This window comes from Echinococcus granulosus (assembly GCF_000524195.1).
Source record: "Echinococcus granulosus chromosome Unknown EG_S00174, whole genome shotgun sequence".
Lineage (NCBI taxonomy): Eukaryota > Metazoa > Platyhelminthes > Cestoda > Cyclophyllidea > Taeniidae > Echinococcus > Echinococcus granulosus.
In genome coordinates this window covers 75,211-92,613 of record NW_020170554.1, presented here as the reverse complement: position 1 = coordinate 92,613, position 17,403 = coordinate 75,211, and the positions used below count along the sequence as shown (strand labels likewise).

Here is a 17,403-nt window from a genome sequence, read left to right as displayed (position 1 = left end):
AGAGTTTCGTCTTAATGGGGAAATATATTAGGGAAGAAAGAATGAGCTGTCCACTGCGTACGTCCATCGCCAGTCATGAGAGCATTGATCCAAAGGCAAAGCTTCTGTTAAAATACAGCATCTTAGCATTATTTCGTTAGAATAGGGTTTTGCGGTACTTGTCCTCACTTCAGCGCTGGGCAGCCATATCTGTCCCTTAATCTACCTATCTGGGTTGCTATTCGGCTAGTAGAAACGCGGAGAAGTCGTCGCTTGTTTGCCTACTTGACATCATTCAGGTAGGGCAGACAGCATCATAATGGATGAGTTGTTAATAGCATCCAGCATAACACACGACTAAAATGGTTTCTGAAGGGAGATTTTATGTTCGATCAAACAGGAATTGATGGTTGAAGATAATGAGGCACATGTTTGCGTGGTTCCACTGCGGATGGAACACCTAGAAATGCATAAGCCCTTTGGTTTCCTGGGTTTTTTTGACCATTTCGTGTTAGCTCTATAGGAGTGCGATGCCTAAACGTGTTCTAAGAGGGATCAAAATGGCTTTGACTTTTAAATACAATTCCCCAAACTCAAGGGCTAAAGAGGTTTGACGAATTCACCAAAGAAGAAGTTTGCAACCGACCTGTTTATGTGAAGATCTAGAAAGGCTATCATATACCATTCGTCCATGTTGTACTTAAGTAAATGATCTGGCTGGCAAATCATAAAACGCAGACATGGTGGAATTAGAAACCAACAGCTGAGGTTGTCTGACATTTCTGCTTCGTGTGTAGTTTTGCATCACGTTTCCTTCCCTTATCGGCCATAATCACACAAGAGCAGTCGAGACCATGCGAAATTCCATAAAGACGCGAGGCTTGGATCCTTATGCTTCTCCAGCAGTGGCAGTCGGTCTGCAGTCACTAGGTTATGCACTATACACATCATATAAGGCGTATACAGACTTTGCCACCTGGTTACAATCCACGGTAGGGATTCGACATGATCCCAGCTCCCAAGCATAAATACCACTTTATAATTAACGACTTGAAAAGACTAACTTTTGTGTGTGTAGGTGGATGCAATCAACTCGACTTTCTAAATAATACCTAGGGCTGAATTGGAAACAATTGTATATCATAGGGTGGCATATTTTATGCTCCTCTGGAAAGAGAAATTCCCCAGTGAGCGGTCAAATAGCATAGCCACCAAAAGCTATTTGTCGGTAGCATAACACATTTTTATTAGCTCTAATGAAGTGATGGTTATCTCCATGCCTGGAAGAGGTTACCAACAACCATAATAAAATTTATGTGCAGCGGTATGGTCATATAAGGAAACAAAGCTGACTTTGAGCCGAATAAACAACTCATCCATAATAACTCTACTTCTTTTCATTGTCACATAAATTCTGCCACTTTTGTTGCCATTCGCCTGTGTAAGGTCAATTAGCCACTCCTTCATTAAACAGATTGGTTTTATCTTCAGTGGAATGAATAATAAGAATACATTTTAAGGGACAAGTGAGTAGATCGGATTAACCTCGGTGACTGGGAAGGTGTCATTGAGGCCTGAGAGGGAAAAGGAAAGAGACAAACTATAATTCATTTATACTGACTTCCTCTTACCAGGTTTCCTAATCAAAGGCTTTAAGTGCAGTTGACTACAACTGGAGATGAATGCTTAAAGGCTATGCCTTCAAGACAGAAGCGTAAATTTTGGGAACAATATGGCTTGCACAGTGATACTGGCAGCTGCATCAAACGTTATTTTGTTATCTCGTTATGCTTAACAAATTAGCAAGTTATCATTACTACTAAGTGCTCAAAGAGTCTTCCTTGGATCTGCCTGACGAGGGAGGAGGACATAATACTCGTGCAGAGCATGTATCGCCAACGAAGAGAAGGGTTTGGGGACTGTTGGCATGGCCAAGAGACGTATTGCGCATTGCATCTGGTACTTATAAGAAATCGTCAAATTCGATGACAACGGAAGGGATGTGCACCGAAACTCTGACACATATAACTTGCTGAATCAGAACCAGTTCTGCATTTTCGTTTTAAATGCCTTCAAATCACAAACCCTAAAGAAAAAACAAATAGGGAGTTGTACTATTGTTTGATAGGAATCGAATCCAAGAGTTTACATTTTTTTGCACAATATCATCTTGTTTGGGATTAAAGAGTCATTAGCAAGACATGGTAGACAGAGAATAGAACTTAAATAGGGCAACAAAGGTGGTAATTACATCACGTTTGTGTCCATTTGTAAAGGTGGAAATGCCACAACAATTAAGTATTCATAATTACTAGCAAAATCTGCTAAACTGAAAGGTTTTTCAATGCAAATAGTGAAAGCATTTTTAAGAAAGTTTATTTACTTTCAACTTGTCCATTCTGTCGAACTTCCACCGGTAGTGCTACATCCTTTCCACTCCTGGCAAGTCTTGAAAGCCACTAATTGGAATTTATGAATAAAAAGGCTGCATACTTAACAGGACTTACCAAACTTAACTAAATATGAATATGATAATGTACATCCGTAACGGGTCTTCAGTTGCCTTCAAGTTTTAGTGGCCATCGCATTGTCTTGGTGGTCTCTTCAATGCACTCCTTTCAACAGCCCACTATAAATTATGTAATTTCACAATCCAACTTTAGGAACTGCAATAGCCCCAACCCTCAAAATCTCTTTAATTTTAATAGGTCTATACAAAGCCCAAACATGATTGGTTGGATGATTCAAAAAAAGCATTACCTCTCACTCCCGGCAATCACTCCGGTATTTTTGTCCTACCACACCAGACACCGATTTTGTGGGTGAATATACCACCACTGCATCACCACTGGCTGAATTTGACCACCATATTAGGACTCGGAAACTGACTCTTAGAATCCCGAATTTACATGCAAAGCAATTCCTGACAATTTTAGCCAAACCTCTGACTTCTTCCACTAACTATAGAATGGCAAACAAAGCGATACATGGAGGTTGAAGGCTAGTAAATTGGACACCGCTTTACCCCAACAACATTAAATAATGGTTCCTTGTGGATAAACTTACCACATTCAGTTAAAATAATAAACTGGAGTAAAGTGGTTGAGTCAAAATTTTCTAATTAAAATATTAGTTTAGCAAAGTGCAACCGCATATGAAGGGTCCCACATCTTTGGAAAGAAAAAGACCCACAGTTGAAAGGTAGAAAGAAATTGGGCTTCTGCATAGTCACAATTGACAGATATTTAGATAAATCTTAGCACATAGGGGAGTAATCAAAGAAATATCAAGGCTTGGTGGTAATGTCTACTACCGAGGAAGCCGCAAAACCCATAGCGATTTAAAATTCTGCACTTATCGTAAGGAACAATTGACGTACAAAAGCACCTAGAGACTACTAGCTCGGCGCAGGAGCCAGACCAACCGCCAAAGGTAAAATGACGGGGATTAAAACAAACAGTCAACGTATTACATTGTCTTTATTTTATATCTGTTATTTAATGCAAAAAAGGGTATTATCAAACACATTTCCTCATGCAGTAGGGGCTAAATATGGCCCTAATGGAACTCATTATCAAGCAATACTACTTATAAATTAGATATAGGTAGCTTGTAAGCATGTTGACGGAACAAGTAGTTTTCTTCTTAAAGTAGATTGTTTGCTTAACTCTAGCTTTTGGTGATAGGACACCTAGAAGCTCTGCCATCTCATCCCTGCCTAACAGGCTGACCCTTTGGCCATGCCATTTCCCCCTGCCTGTCTCAAATCGCTTATTCCTATATCATTTTTAAAGTATTTTAATGAAGTTGATGTGGTTTTTATGCAATCTCTTCAGTCTTATTTTAATTCTTTTGCCTAGTGATTGGGTAGTTTTTTTAACCATATGTTACTTTCCTTGGTAACTTCACTTTTTGCAGGCTGTGCTTCTGCTCTGCGTTGCATAACCTTTGTAGCTAGCCTGTATCCACTCAGCCACACTATACGCTACTAAAATAAGTTCCTCTGTGTACTTTAGTCTACTGCTTCCTCGGGGAAGAGCAGAGACACGACACTAATGGCTATGGCACTTTAATCTGCTGCAAAAGAAGATTCAACTTGATTTATATGACTCAGCACAACCTGCTAACATTGCGGTTGATGTGCATCCGCAAAGGCTCCTAACCAAACGTTTACAAGTCTCCTCTGTCCTTCCCAATCACTCCTACCTCGTGATCCGCAAGACAGCTATTAACAGCTGTAGCGAAACGAAGCTTGATAGAGTGGGAAAGTTATTTGCAGAGCTGCTCAGGACGCCTGTATGAAGGCGTAAATTACGAGAAGAGGAGGTAACGCCTGCACTTTTCTGTTAGTTGGATGAATGGAATCCAAGTGGAGAGACAAACAGATGGCTCGACAGCTCGGCGAACTGGGATCCGATTGACAAGGACGTGTGGAGTGGAGGTGGAGCATTTGACTCCACAAAATTATTTCAATTCTTGTAGCTTATAATCAGTCCTAGTTTAGAGCCAACGCCCTTACAGCTAGCGACTGATACGATTTGTGTTTAAGTCTGGGTTTTTGCCTGAGCTCAAGCCGTACAAAGTGAGTGCATTCTCCTCTCCAATGGTGTTACAAACGGAGCGTAACTGCAACAGAGACAGTGGAAGTGGATAGATGCGTCATTGATGATTTAAACGATGAAATTAACATCCTCTTACCTATCGAAAGGCGGATTTACAGGTGTTTGCGTGCTATGTGTGGTATCTCAACAACCAACTACTTTGTGATTTTCGAGGCAGAAAAATGAACTGGAAGTCGTCGCAAAGATGCTGAAGAGAAGGTTGAGGCTGTGTGGAGATTTGACATTGTGTTTATATGTGTATAGAATTTAGCAGGCGCTTCGGTCTTCGCGGTTTGTGCTTTCCACCCACAGCTCATAGTATGGGGAGTACTAGTAGACTTGCGATGTTCCTATGAATTAGTTAAATATTGTTCTTTCACACTGCTTTGTTCCATTGTGACATAAAAAAGGATGCTACATCTAGTTTTCAAATGGAACATAAAATGACAAAAAACTCACGGTTCCACCCAATGCTTGACTGTAAAGCTCACGATCAAATTCACGTCTGCCAAATGTCTCATGTTACTTTGAAGGAAAGTCGATGGGACCAATTAGGCCGCGACAACGAGCTAAAAATTTAATGTAACACTTTCTTACTGCAATCTTTTTGTGGCAAAATTCCAAATAACTTATTCTTTAGAAAATTTTAGTTCTTTAAATTAATATTGTATAGGAATTTCTTGAAAACTCGATCGACCAGCGTTTATATCACCTACCTCACGCATGCTTTTTCCTCTCAATTCGATACTACGCTACTTTGTTTGAAAAGGATCAATTACGTGAGCATTTGCATAAAATTTGACAAAAACTAAAATTTAAAACTGAAATTTGGGCCTAGATCTCTCCTTTATTCTGATGGACACGTGATTTTGCCTATTTTGAGTTCTCTGTTTGGGAAGAGGGTAGAATCGCAAATCTTCCCTATTGTCACATTAAACTGGAGCATTCCAGACAATTATATTTTAGCCCCCAAGACTTCTCCAAGGATGAAAGAAGAAGTAGCACTGTTGCAGAAGGAATTAGGGCCACTGACGTGGGCTGCAGTCCCAGCCTGCTAAGACCAGAGGAGGTACAATGGCGGAGACCATGAGAGGCCCCGTTGTCAAAACCGGGAGTTAAATAGTCAAACAAAGTATTACGCATATATTTAACTAACGAGCAGAGAAGCTGCGGGACTATCCGTCTGGTCTCAAAAGTCGCTTCGGTTGTGATGACCGAAGCGCCCACCCAACTAAGTAAACATTTAAACAAAACATCAGATCACTGCATATACATAAGAAATATTGGATTTGTATTTGTCTTTCTTGATCTAACTTCTTTCTATTGTGGTAAAAATGGAATGCTTATTTATTTATACTCTTATTTGCTGCATTGATTGGGATTTCAAACACATGCGATGATCTTGTAGTGGTGACCGCGTGCTTTGTAAAAATCGCAAATACTGGAAGCCACAAAAGGCTGCAAACACGATGTGGAAATGGTGCCAACACATCCAGTGACTCAACATTGATAAAGTTGGTGGAATGCTGCACACGTTTGAAAGGCGACTGTGGGTTTGTAACATATAAATTCCAATTTGTGGCTAATTTGTGGCCAATCTGTGGGAATAGGATGTGGCATTAACTTGCACAAGGCTCTGGAAGACCATGGTCACGGGATAAAAACAGTAGCCAAAAATGACTCTGGAAAGTGGGCAGAAAGGACAAGTTTAAAGAAAGTAAGCCTGATTAAAAATGTATCTAGTGTTTCCAACTAGTCCTTAAAAAGCCATTCCTTCCCAGCAGGATTTGTTTGCAATTATGAATGCTTAATTGTTGTAGCATTTTCACCTTCACAAGGGGCCAAAACTTGGTGTAATTGCCACCTTTGTTGCCTCATCTAGGTTCTTTTTTACCTACATTGTCTCAAAAATGACTGTTTAATCCCAAACGAAACAATTGAGGCTTGGGAAGAAGTCGTGTGGGAAAACAAAAGGTGAAATTTGTCTGGCGGATAGTTTTCCTAATTGTTAGACCTTCAGGAAGAAAATGATGGAGAGGTATTCCTTTCTCCTTCCAAAGCAAACAAAGGGAATACGTTTCATGGCGGATGCTAATACCAAACCCTTATTTAAGTCCCTATTGGATATGCTAGACTTATAGACCCTTAAAACGAGAAAGTGGACCAGGTTTCTATATGGCAAGTTAAACACGTCAGGAGTTAGGTGCATACACCCTACGTTGTCATTGCATTTGAAGGTAACATTTTTTGTAAGTAGTAGGTACAATGTATTACTTTTTTTACTTAACTGTCGGTTTCGGTAACGTGCCACTTAGGTGCTCCGCCAGTGTACCGTCGTCAGGCCACTTGGCATCTTGGCCATGCTAACGGCCCACACACTGTACTCTACGTCGTCAATACATATTCTGTCCGAGTATTTTGTCTTTCTCTCTCGTTAAGGAAGTCTTGGAATGTCTCTCAGAGCACTTAGTATTAACTATAAAGTGCTTGATTGTTAAGTATAGTGAAAAAAATAAAACACCAGTTTTTGAAACCGTTAGTACAACCGAGCAAGTCAAATCATCCCCATGACTTACGCTTCTGTCTTAAAGGCATAACCTCCCATTTTGCATTTGCCATTGCCTTCCATTTTAGTTAAGCCCTTGGATCAAGAAGGTTTGTAAAAGGAGGTCAACACATAGGAATTAGGGTTTGTCTCCCCCCACCTCCTCCTCCATTTCCTTCTCAGGGCCTGATGACACCATCCTATTCACCGAGGTTGTTGTGATCCACTTACTTGCAATTTAAAAGTTGTTATTTGCATTAATCGCCCAAGTAAAGAGACACAAGTATATTTTTTAAAGGAGAGGTCCAAATGATTTTACATGGATATTTTGTAACAAAAGTGGCAGATTCTAGTTGCTGACAACACTCCTAAAGGAACAGGAGGATACAATCCTCGGTTCTTTTTGGCATCGCGAACGACACCGAATTTATGACTGTTAGCAGCACATTCAAGACCTGCCGGTGTGTGATTATGGCCAATGAGGGGAAGGGAACGAGATGGAGAATTACACACGAAGCAGGAATGTCAGGCAGTGCCAGCTGTTAGTCTCTTTCTTTAGCCTGTCTGTGTTTTATGATTTCAATGATGTAATAACGTTTTTGCACCAAATACGATCAACCGCATTGAGGCCCTAAGTAAATGTTATGCTGGTCGCCAATTGACTGATGCGTAGGATGATGGCAGATGACCTAATATGTGGAAGTATGTGATAAATGGGTGGGAAAAGATAAGTGTTTGGAACAGCCAAATGTCTAACAAAACCATAAGTTGTAAAACACGAGGTATCTCCATGAGACGGTGACCTGATCTGACTCAAGGGTATCCTGCTATAAACTAATAGTACTAGAAACCTAGATGCTGAATCTCTTTCACTTTAATGCCATCCCTTTAGCAAAGTGTTTGCTAAAAGCTTATGGAGAGGGATTAGTCATTTAAGTGGCGTGTCATCAGTGTCACATTTATGTGACAATTAGTTCGCTATTCAATCCATTCTAAATATAAAGGTTGACGAGACTGGATGAAGAATGGCTGATCTCCATATGTAGTTACGCCTATAGAGTTTTTTAGCATCAGTAGAAGTGTTCTCTCATCTTGTCCCTCTCCACACCAGCATCATTAGTCTTCACCGTTGCTTCTTGTGCGACAAGCTGCCGAAGCTGGCAAAGTTCGGGACAGTAGGTGAAAAGCCCTTTAGAGCTAACAAAGCTGAGCAAAAACCTGCCAAGTTCAGTGACTAATCTGACAATATTTAATTGTCATAATTGGGTCCGTTGTTGACATCAGAGAATGCATACATTAATTGTTGTGAATTTTTTGAATTCAAAAATAGGTCATGTGGAAAAACATTCCCTTGTATTTTTTATATTTCTCACCAATTTTACTCTTCGACTACTCTCAAAGCTGATAAATTTGATTCCCCAGGAGGACGGATGACCACTCATTACTAACTTGTAGCAACCTGCACTTCACAGACTGATGATAGTTTTTCCTTCCCTCTCCTCTTCCATTTCGTCCTTATCCTTTACACTCAAGGTTGCATTCTGCACAACGGAGTTAGGACCATCTCTGATTCATTTATATTTGAAACGCAGCACTACAAAAATTTTCACTGCTTAATCCACAGTGAGGCCATGTAAGCTTGGTGGTGAAATGCAGGTGAAATATTATGCCCACAATCAGTGCAACAATTTGGCACTAACTGATGCAAATTCCTTTTATTCTGTTTCGAATTGTACTGCCTGTAAGATGTCATTGCTCTCTCCGAGTTCAAGCCCTGCGCTGCCTCTAAATATCACCTACAAATTATATCAAATCTAGGTATTTTCTACTCCCCTTATCTGCATCGTTGTACTTCCACCAACATTTGGCCAATTTCTTTGCACTACTCCATATCCCTTTGCTGTGCCTAGAATGAAAGAATCGTCCACATGCACATCGCCACACCACACTGGACCACGCAAAATGCTACTGATGGAAATGAGGCCTCTCCAGTGAAAGGGTATTTGAGGACAAAGAAAACACAGATAGACAACTAGAGAATGTGGACATGGTGCCATGGCGGGAATGAAGGGTGGTCGCAACAATTGCATGTGAAATGAAAGTAAGTAATCAGAAAAGACAAAACTGCAGTTTCATGTAGATTCACGTGATTTGATCAGTACGCTACAACTCGCGATTTCAATCATCTGTCATTTCCACTACTTTCTACTGTTTCGGTTCCTCCTTACCATTTTTTATATTTTAACTCCTTCACGATTGGCTGCTTCATGCATTGATGTGAGAGTGAAATGCCCTACTTGCGTAGTTTATGCAGAGACAAAATCCGTTCGAATATATGAGCTAATGAAAGCGAACGCATCTTTAAACATGAGCTAAATGTCATGATAGGAAAGCGGTGTTTCAAGCTCCGCGTGAGTACTCCTTCATGTTGACTGTCACAGGCATTTCTAAGAATGGGTAACTTTAAAAAATGTACTGTGGACAATGCCCCTTAAGCAAATAGATTTACATAGGAAGCGAATCACGTCGAAGTTAGTACTGTGAAGTAAACTATGTTTGAATTCCTCTATTAATTTTTGCCCGACGGATCATCCATTTAATTACCACATGTGTGAATGGGATGCGAAAGCTCTTCTAGATCTTAAGACAAATGGAGGAGTTACAAAAGTCTTCTTTAAGGAATTTTTAAAATATCTTCAGATTCTGAGCGTGAGGAATTGTATATAAAGGCTAGAGCCATTTCAATCTCTCCTACAACAGATTTAGCCATTGCACTCCTGTAAACCTAATATTAAGAGGGGAAAAAGCACACGAAACTAAATAGTTTATGAGTTTCTCGGTATTTCATCTACAGTAGAACCGCTCAAGCATATGTCTCATTATTATCTTCCATCAGTTTTGTTGTCACTTGACTTACTGCACCTGAGTCAAGTATACAATCTTATGCAAAAAGATGCAATAGCCCTGTCCAGTTTTCCTATCATCTCTCTAACTCCTTTTCTACTTTTCACATAAATTGGCTTACATATGAATAGGCTGTAAAATCTACAAAATGATGGTCAAAGAAACTGCGCACCACTGTTTATATGATATAGGTGATACAATTTCCGAGGCATTTATGCCAACCCTATAAGATGGAATGCTTTTGAATGGAGCATTATCGTCACCGCCTGAAAAGGCTGGGAGGCTATTGCCATAAGCCCGCTATTCGTAGAATTTTGTACTTTGCCCAACTTTGCGTATTTGGTGCCCTGTGCACTTAAGTTTCCACCAGTGGACTTCCACTTGGTGGCATGGGATCTGAACTATGCCAGTAGCCTCTCATATTACTGTGATTTATGAATTTAGTAATGTCTCGTAGGGCTACGCTGATGACAGCGGCAAGCGAAGCCAATCGTAAAAGACAACTACCCTGTTTTGTATTGGTGAATGCTTAAATCACTTGATGGAAGAACGTCATAAGCTGCAATTGGGAGAATCAGAGAAGATTCTTAGTTAAAGTGCTCAAAATGACGTGCCCCTTTGGCAACCATCCCATTCCAGTGTCCTACTGCTGTACCATCAACAACTGACGTGATTTCGGCTGTGATACATGTGAAAAGGCTCATTACGGAGGTGTCCATTGGGTAAATACGTGATATCTCCTCCACTTCTCTACTGGATGGATGTAAACCCAAACAGATAGATATGGCTGCGCAGCACAGAAACCAGAACCAAGTAGGATGGAAGAATAGGAGCAAAACCATATCCATACGAATTTATCATTAATTCCGCCTTTACTAAATGATTGTGCTTTTAGACCAGTGATCTCATGACTGTGGATAGGCGTACGCAGTGGTCAGCATACTCCTTCACGCAATACATTCGTCCATTGGGAAGAAACTCGAGATGCAGTGGATGTGTCAAGAGGGATCAGTGGCGTTGCAATCACATACTTTCGTGCATCAATCGAATTTGTATCACTGCAGTGACTTATTGTAACTGGTAAGGTAGTGGGAGAGGTAGGCAATAATTTGTATATAGGGAATAAATGTATAAGTAAACAGCCTTCAGCTTATTTATTTGGTGTCCTCTATTGCCCCTTCCGATATTTTTTAATCCTATTTGACACCAATGCAATAACATGGCAGTTGAAAGAACCGAATACACATTGGCCGAGTGCATCTGCTTTACAAAACCAGGTTACCAACTCGTTTCCGAAGCTGTGGATGCTGTTGCTCCAAACACACCTTCTTCATTGATACTTTGAAAAGTCGTTCAAAAACAATTACATTCAAACAATTTCATTTCACTACTATACACGAGCTCTTAGGGAATTCTGTGCCAATTATGTGTGGCATGGCATGTGGAGAGGGTGGGACAGCAAACTGTGGTGGTGCCTGAATAAAGTGCCGCCATCAAGTGATGCCATTTGACAACTCCCATTTCGTGATGCGTGCTAAATAGCTTACAAGTAGGTGCATCACGCAGTGTAAGGAAGGCCCTCTTCTTACCACTTGTTTTTTGCTATTTTAAAAAGGAAGCACGTGTCACTTACTACTGGATAAGGTGAGATCAAGTTCACTGGTGAAAATCAACTTTCCATCGGCGATGTACAAACCATTTAACTGGCCACAATAACCAATTGTGTCATGCTCCTGTGTTTATGAGAGAGAGATTGAATTCTGTTTAGTGCCGAATAAGTGTAAAACTAAACAGATAATAGTCGCAAGGCCTTCGACATGCGTCTTTGCCTGCCAACACACATGAACAGACAGGGCGATACGGCTGACTGGCTGGCTGAATGGATAACTGACTGCTTTATGGGAACTATCGGATTCCCAAGATGGCTTTACTTTAGCCTGCAGCAAGCCCAGCATTTGAGTGACCTCCTCTTAACAGGCATTGGCAGCACACCTTAAGCATACTTTGTTGATATTTTTGTCATAGCCATAGTGATTTGGGAAGCTCCCGTATTACTACAATGTTCGCATATCAATCACGCATAATAGATCACAACAATTTTTCACCCAAGTAACATAAGTTATCCGACAGACTTGAATTTGATCTTGAGCTTCACAATCGTACATTTAATGGAGCTGCAGGTCTTTGTCATTTGTGGCTATGTTTCATGCTGGTTGAGGCAACCCTTTCTAAAGTCGTAGTGGGACAAAGCAATGTGAAAGAACAGTACATTGCCAACCTATAGGAAAATGGAAGTTCAGCAGTACTCCCCAATTCATGTGCTATGGGAGGGAAACACAAACTGTGGAGAAAGAAGTACCTACTGAATTCAGCACACATATGAACAAAATGTCGAATCTGCACACAGCCTCAACCTTCTCTTTAACGTCATCCTAACGACTCAGTTCATTTTTTGCCTCGATAATCACAAAGTAGTCGGTTGTTGAGTAACAACCCACAAAACACCATCCATAACTCCACCCTGTCCCATGTGAGAGGGCATTGGATGCATCATTTGATTCGTCAACGCTGCATCTCTCCAATTCCACTGTCCCTGTCACCGTCATGTCCCGTTTGCGACATGCTTGGATGGGGTGAATGCACACGCTTCGTACTGCTCAAGCCCAGATGCAAACCCAGGCTTAGACACAAATCATTTTAGTCGCTAGCTGTAAGAACGCTGGCCTAAAGGCAGGACTGGCTACTAATCTACAAGACTTGAAGTAGTTGCAGAGAGCAAAACGCTACGCATTCATTCCACGTTTCCCTGTCAGTGGGATTCCAGTTCTCTGTGCTATTTAGCCATCTGTTTGACACCACATCTGGCTTCCTTTTATTCTACCATCGGAGACATGGTGGAGTGAACTCCTCTTATCGTAACTTGTGCCTTCGTATAGGCCTCACTATATTGTCAAAACTGGGTAGGACTTTAGCTGTTAATATCCTACTTGCGGATCACAAGGTAGGCGAAAGTAGGAAGGACAGAGGAGACTTGTATACGTTCTGTTAGGAGTCATCTCAGATGCACATCAAACGCGACATAAATCACATAAATCAAGGTGGGTAGTTATTTGCAGCAGATTGTGGTACCATTGCCATCAATGTCATGTTTCTGGTCTTCTCTGAGGTAGTAATAGGCCAAAGTATACAGAAAGGTATATTTTAGTAGCGCATAGTGCTGGGCAGATACCAACTTGCTGCGAGTGTCGTGTATTGCAAAGCAGAAGCACAACCTGGAAAGGTGAAGTTGTCGGTGAAATAAACACCCGGTTAAACACACTATTCAGTCGCTAAGCAAGATAAATCAAATAAAACTAAAGGGATTGTATTAAAACGACTTTAGCTTCATTAAAATGATCTAAATTGATATGGGAATTAGAGATTTGCGATAGTGTGCCTAGGACAACTTTCGAGGTAAGGGGAAAATGCATAATATTTGGGCAGAATACGCACTCCTAGTCTGAAGGCGGGCATGAGGGTACCGGCATGGCCTTGTTAGTGTATTACATAGCACCATGCCCCTTTTTAAGGCGTCGTCCATGGCGCTCCCCTTGATCAAACACCTATGTCAGACATCACAACGTAGTCCATGCTGCAGGAAAACAGTCATCAGCCAACCACGCCAGTTGCCTAACCTCCGACCATCTGAGGAGCCATTCCACCGCAACGTCGCCGATCCCTCTGAGCAGTTCTACTGCATCTGAAGTATCCATCTGTATGGGAACCGCATTGGGGGCACAGGAGAATGAACAGCCCCTCACGCGTCTGCATAGCTAGGGGTAGGAACACTGGCTTAAAGCGGAGTTATGTAATGAGTTGCAGGGTATAACATACTTCCTTTACAATGAGGTTTCTCATTTCTCCTCACTTCAGCTCTGCCCAATCACACCTATCTGTGCTAGATGAAGCTGGTGGAGAGCTGGATGAGGTACCGCGTATTCACTTAACTGATATCTTCGTTCAGGTAGGGTAGACAACACCCCAAATAACTTTTGCAGCTGATTCTCGGCTAGTGTTGCTTAAGTCGTTAACATATCTTAGCAGAACATGGGACTGTGGTAGTTGTCCCATGTAGACATCACTGCCAGACCCTCCACTAGGGCTTGTTATCGAATCTCCCACTGGTAGAATATGCACTACCTCAGCCCAGCTAAAGTTTATCATCCAACAGCATGCACGGTGGGATTCGGGGTTGCTAATGTCTTCCAAAGGTCAAGTCGTCCAGCCGATTTACAATTTCAGAGCCATCAAATAGTTCATTACGGAAACTAAGAGTTAAACAATTAAGGTATTCCAGTAATTGTAAATGATCCGACAAATCGAAAATAGTTTATTCAAATGCATATTCGTTTGAATACGACTCTAGTTTAGAAAAGGCGTGAATCAGACCGGTTTTGTAGCAGGTAAAACCGAGACAAACTGCCATTCCTCTAGCAATCTTGGTTTGTTTTATGTCTTAACATGACGTTATGGCAGTGCGAAATTCCCTGCGCTTACCCCTGATCCTGATCAACTGAGTTTGAAAAGCAGGCGTAGGAAGAAAATGAGACTTGCAGGGTAAATACTAGAACAATATCTGCAAAAGAGGGGACACTAAGGAAACCGAAGAAGTGTTAGCAAACAAATTGCTTACACAGTGATTAGTGGTTTGCCTTTTTCGACCTATTACTCTACCCTTATGTCACCGATAGCTGGGAAGAGCGAAAAGCTTGGACAGAGGCAAGTAAAGGCTACCCACAATAAACACTTCATCTGCGAAAGCGCCTTTCTTCTGGCAAATTTAAAGACATCCCACCTATCTGTCTTTCAGAGGTCTCATCAAGCCACTCCACAATTCCACCCAAAAGGTTCCTTTTGAATGAGGAAAACGTGAAATATAATATTTACTTGTCTGTTTAGAAATAAAGCCTTTCACAATTGCCCTTTCGAATGCGCAAATTCTTGTCATAATTAACTTCATGGGGATCACTAAGTGGACTCTGCCACTGTACCTCTATCTAAATGTAAGGCATCGGATCCATGCCGGCAGCTACCATTCCCTTCTTTAAGTTAACAATACACAAACGACCTGATACACCTCACATACTGCTTAAACTACTATTCATGCCTTTTCACAAAATACTCGCAAATTTCGCATTCTAAAACGGTATTCATCCAGTCTTTCTCCAGTGTCTGCTACAATACTCGTTTTTCCCATTGGATTTTATCGTCCTTACATCCCTATGCGGAAGTACAATGACTGAAATCCCTATTGTCTGGGTGACAGAAAAGATGTGCTCAACAAACATTAGACGTATTGCAGTACTATTTAGCAGGAAAGCTTCGGAGTTTGAAGCGACGATTCTGCCAATCACACGTACAAAATTATCTTTCAGTAACCAGTTTGCAGGTAGCACAGAATCTGAGGCACAATAGAATTGACAAGCTGCATTGCTAAAGGAAAAATTCAGTGGATGCTCTCCCACATTCAAATTTGATGAACACACCTCCAATTTCCGGAAGTGGTCTTAAGGATTTGCATGACAAATCAAATGCCCAAAAAATATAACAAAGCATATGAGTAGCGTTGCAATTACTTGATCCTCAACGGGGGTGCGGGGTCCTCATTCCCTGTGAGTTTAACCACCACTTTGATAGGAGATATGACCTACTAGCCTTTCTAGTCCCTCGTTTGCTCATCTTTGTGCTCAGATATACCCGAGAAGCCATTTGTTGACTGTGGATAAGTAGAGTGCTTTGCATTTCCGGCTTTCTATTGTTAGTATTTTCCCTTTCCACAAATGTCGGACCATTCAAATTCGACTAAGCTTTACTAGGCTCACAAGATAAGTAGAGAATTTCCACTCAATAATCCTGTTTTAGTTCATTATTCTAACTGGGAACGGTACCTTTCATCAAAGCCAACCATTAATTAATGATGTAGGTGTTACTTCTCATCCTTGAAGTACCGCTTCGTTTGGCATACCATAGTTAACGGAAGGAAAATAGTGAGGTTGCATGATAAGTTTAAAGTAACCACAAAAAAAACATGCTTCCAATATTTGCAACTAATCTTCAGAAAACCATTCCTTCCTAGCAAAATTTGTTTGCAATTATGAATGCTCAATTGCTGCAGCATTTTCACCTCCACAAAGGGACATAGACTTGGTGTAATTATCGCCTTTGTTGCCTTACCCAAGTTCTATTTCCTACCTACTTTGTCTCGCAAATGACTGTTTAATGCCACACAAGATGGTTATTGCTTAGGAAGAAGTCTTGTGGGAAAAGGAAAGGTGTCGTTTGTCTAAGAGAGAGTTCTCCTAATTGCTGGACTTTCAGGAAGTAAGTGATGGGGAAACTATTTTGTCCTCGCTCCAAGGTAAACAAGGTGGGTATGTTTCTTAGCGAATATCAATAACAGGCACATATTTGAATCCTTCTTGGGTAGTTTAAATGCAAAAACTTCAAAACGAGAATGCGGTGCTAATTCTGATACAGCAAGTTAAACGTGTCAGGAGTTAGGTTCACATCCCCTCCGTTGTCTTCGCATGTGGAGTTGACATTTTTTTATAAGTACTGAGTGCTCCGCCATTGTACTGTCGTCGGGCGACCTGGCCTCTTAGCCATGCCAACAGCCCCCAAGCTGTTCTCTACGTCAACGATGCAGGTCCTGCTTGAGTATTGTGTATTCTTCCTTCGACAGGGAGGTGTCAAGGAGACACCTGGGGCATTTAGTATAACGATGCCATGCTTATTTGTAAGTATAAAGATAAAACAAAACACCGGTTGTTAAAACCGCCAGTGTGACCAAGCAAGTCATTTCATCACCACGGCTTGTGCTTCGGTCTTAGGAGCATAGCCTTCCAATCTTGATTTATCATTGTTTTTCATTCTGGTTAAGCTCCTGGATTAAGAAGGTTAGTAAGGGGAAGATAGTATAGAGGAATCAGGGCTTGTGTCCCTCCTCCTCCTCCTTTCTCCTCCATTTCCTTCTCAGGGCTTAAGACACCATCCTAGTCACCGAGGTTGATCCGAAGTTGTTATTAGCATTATTCGTCCCGCTGAAGAGAAGCAATAGTATTTTACGAAGGGTCGTTTAAAGCGATTTTAAATGGGCATCATATAACAAAAGTGGCAGATTTCATTTGCCTAAAACAAGAAAGGTGATCATTTTTGATGGGTTGTTTATTTGGCTCAAAGTCACTTTTGTTCCCTTTTTGACTGTGCAGCTAAACACAAATATTCCAGTGGTTGTTAATTCCTTTCAGGCAAGGACACAACTACTGCTTCATTTGAGCTGATAAAAATCTGTTTGTTTAACAGCAAATAGCTTTTAGTGGCTGTGCCATGTGACCG

At 41.1% G+C, this 17,403-nt stretch overlaps 1 protein-coding gene across 1 annotated transcript; it reads right to left on the bottom strand. All coding sequences in view use genetic code 11, as the record gives it.

The window, feature by feature from the left end:
• Positions 1-13,230: 13,230 nt before the first annotated feature.
• Positions 13,231-16,938, bottom strand: EGR_09903 (hypothetical protein; the record flags this gene model as incomplete). Its single annotated transcript, XM_024499152.1, has 3 exons — positions 13,231-13,301; positions 13,704-13,860; positions 16,876-16,938. The coding sequence occupies 3 exons, from the start codon at positions 16,936-16,938 to the stop codon at positions 13,231-13,233; spliced, it is 291 nt and encodes a 96-aa protein (XP_024346436.1).
• Positions 16,939-17,403: the final 465 nt, after the last annotated feature.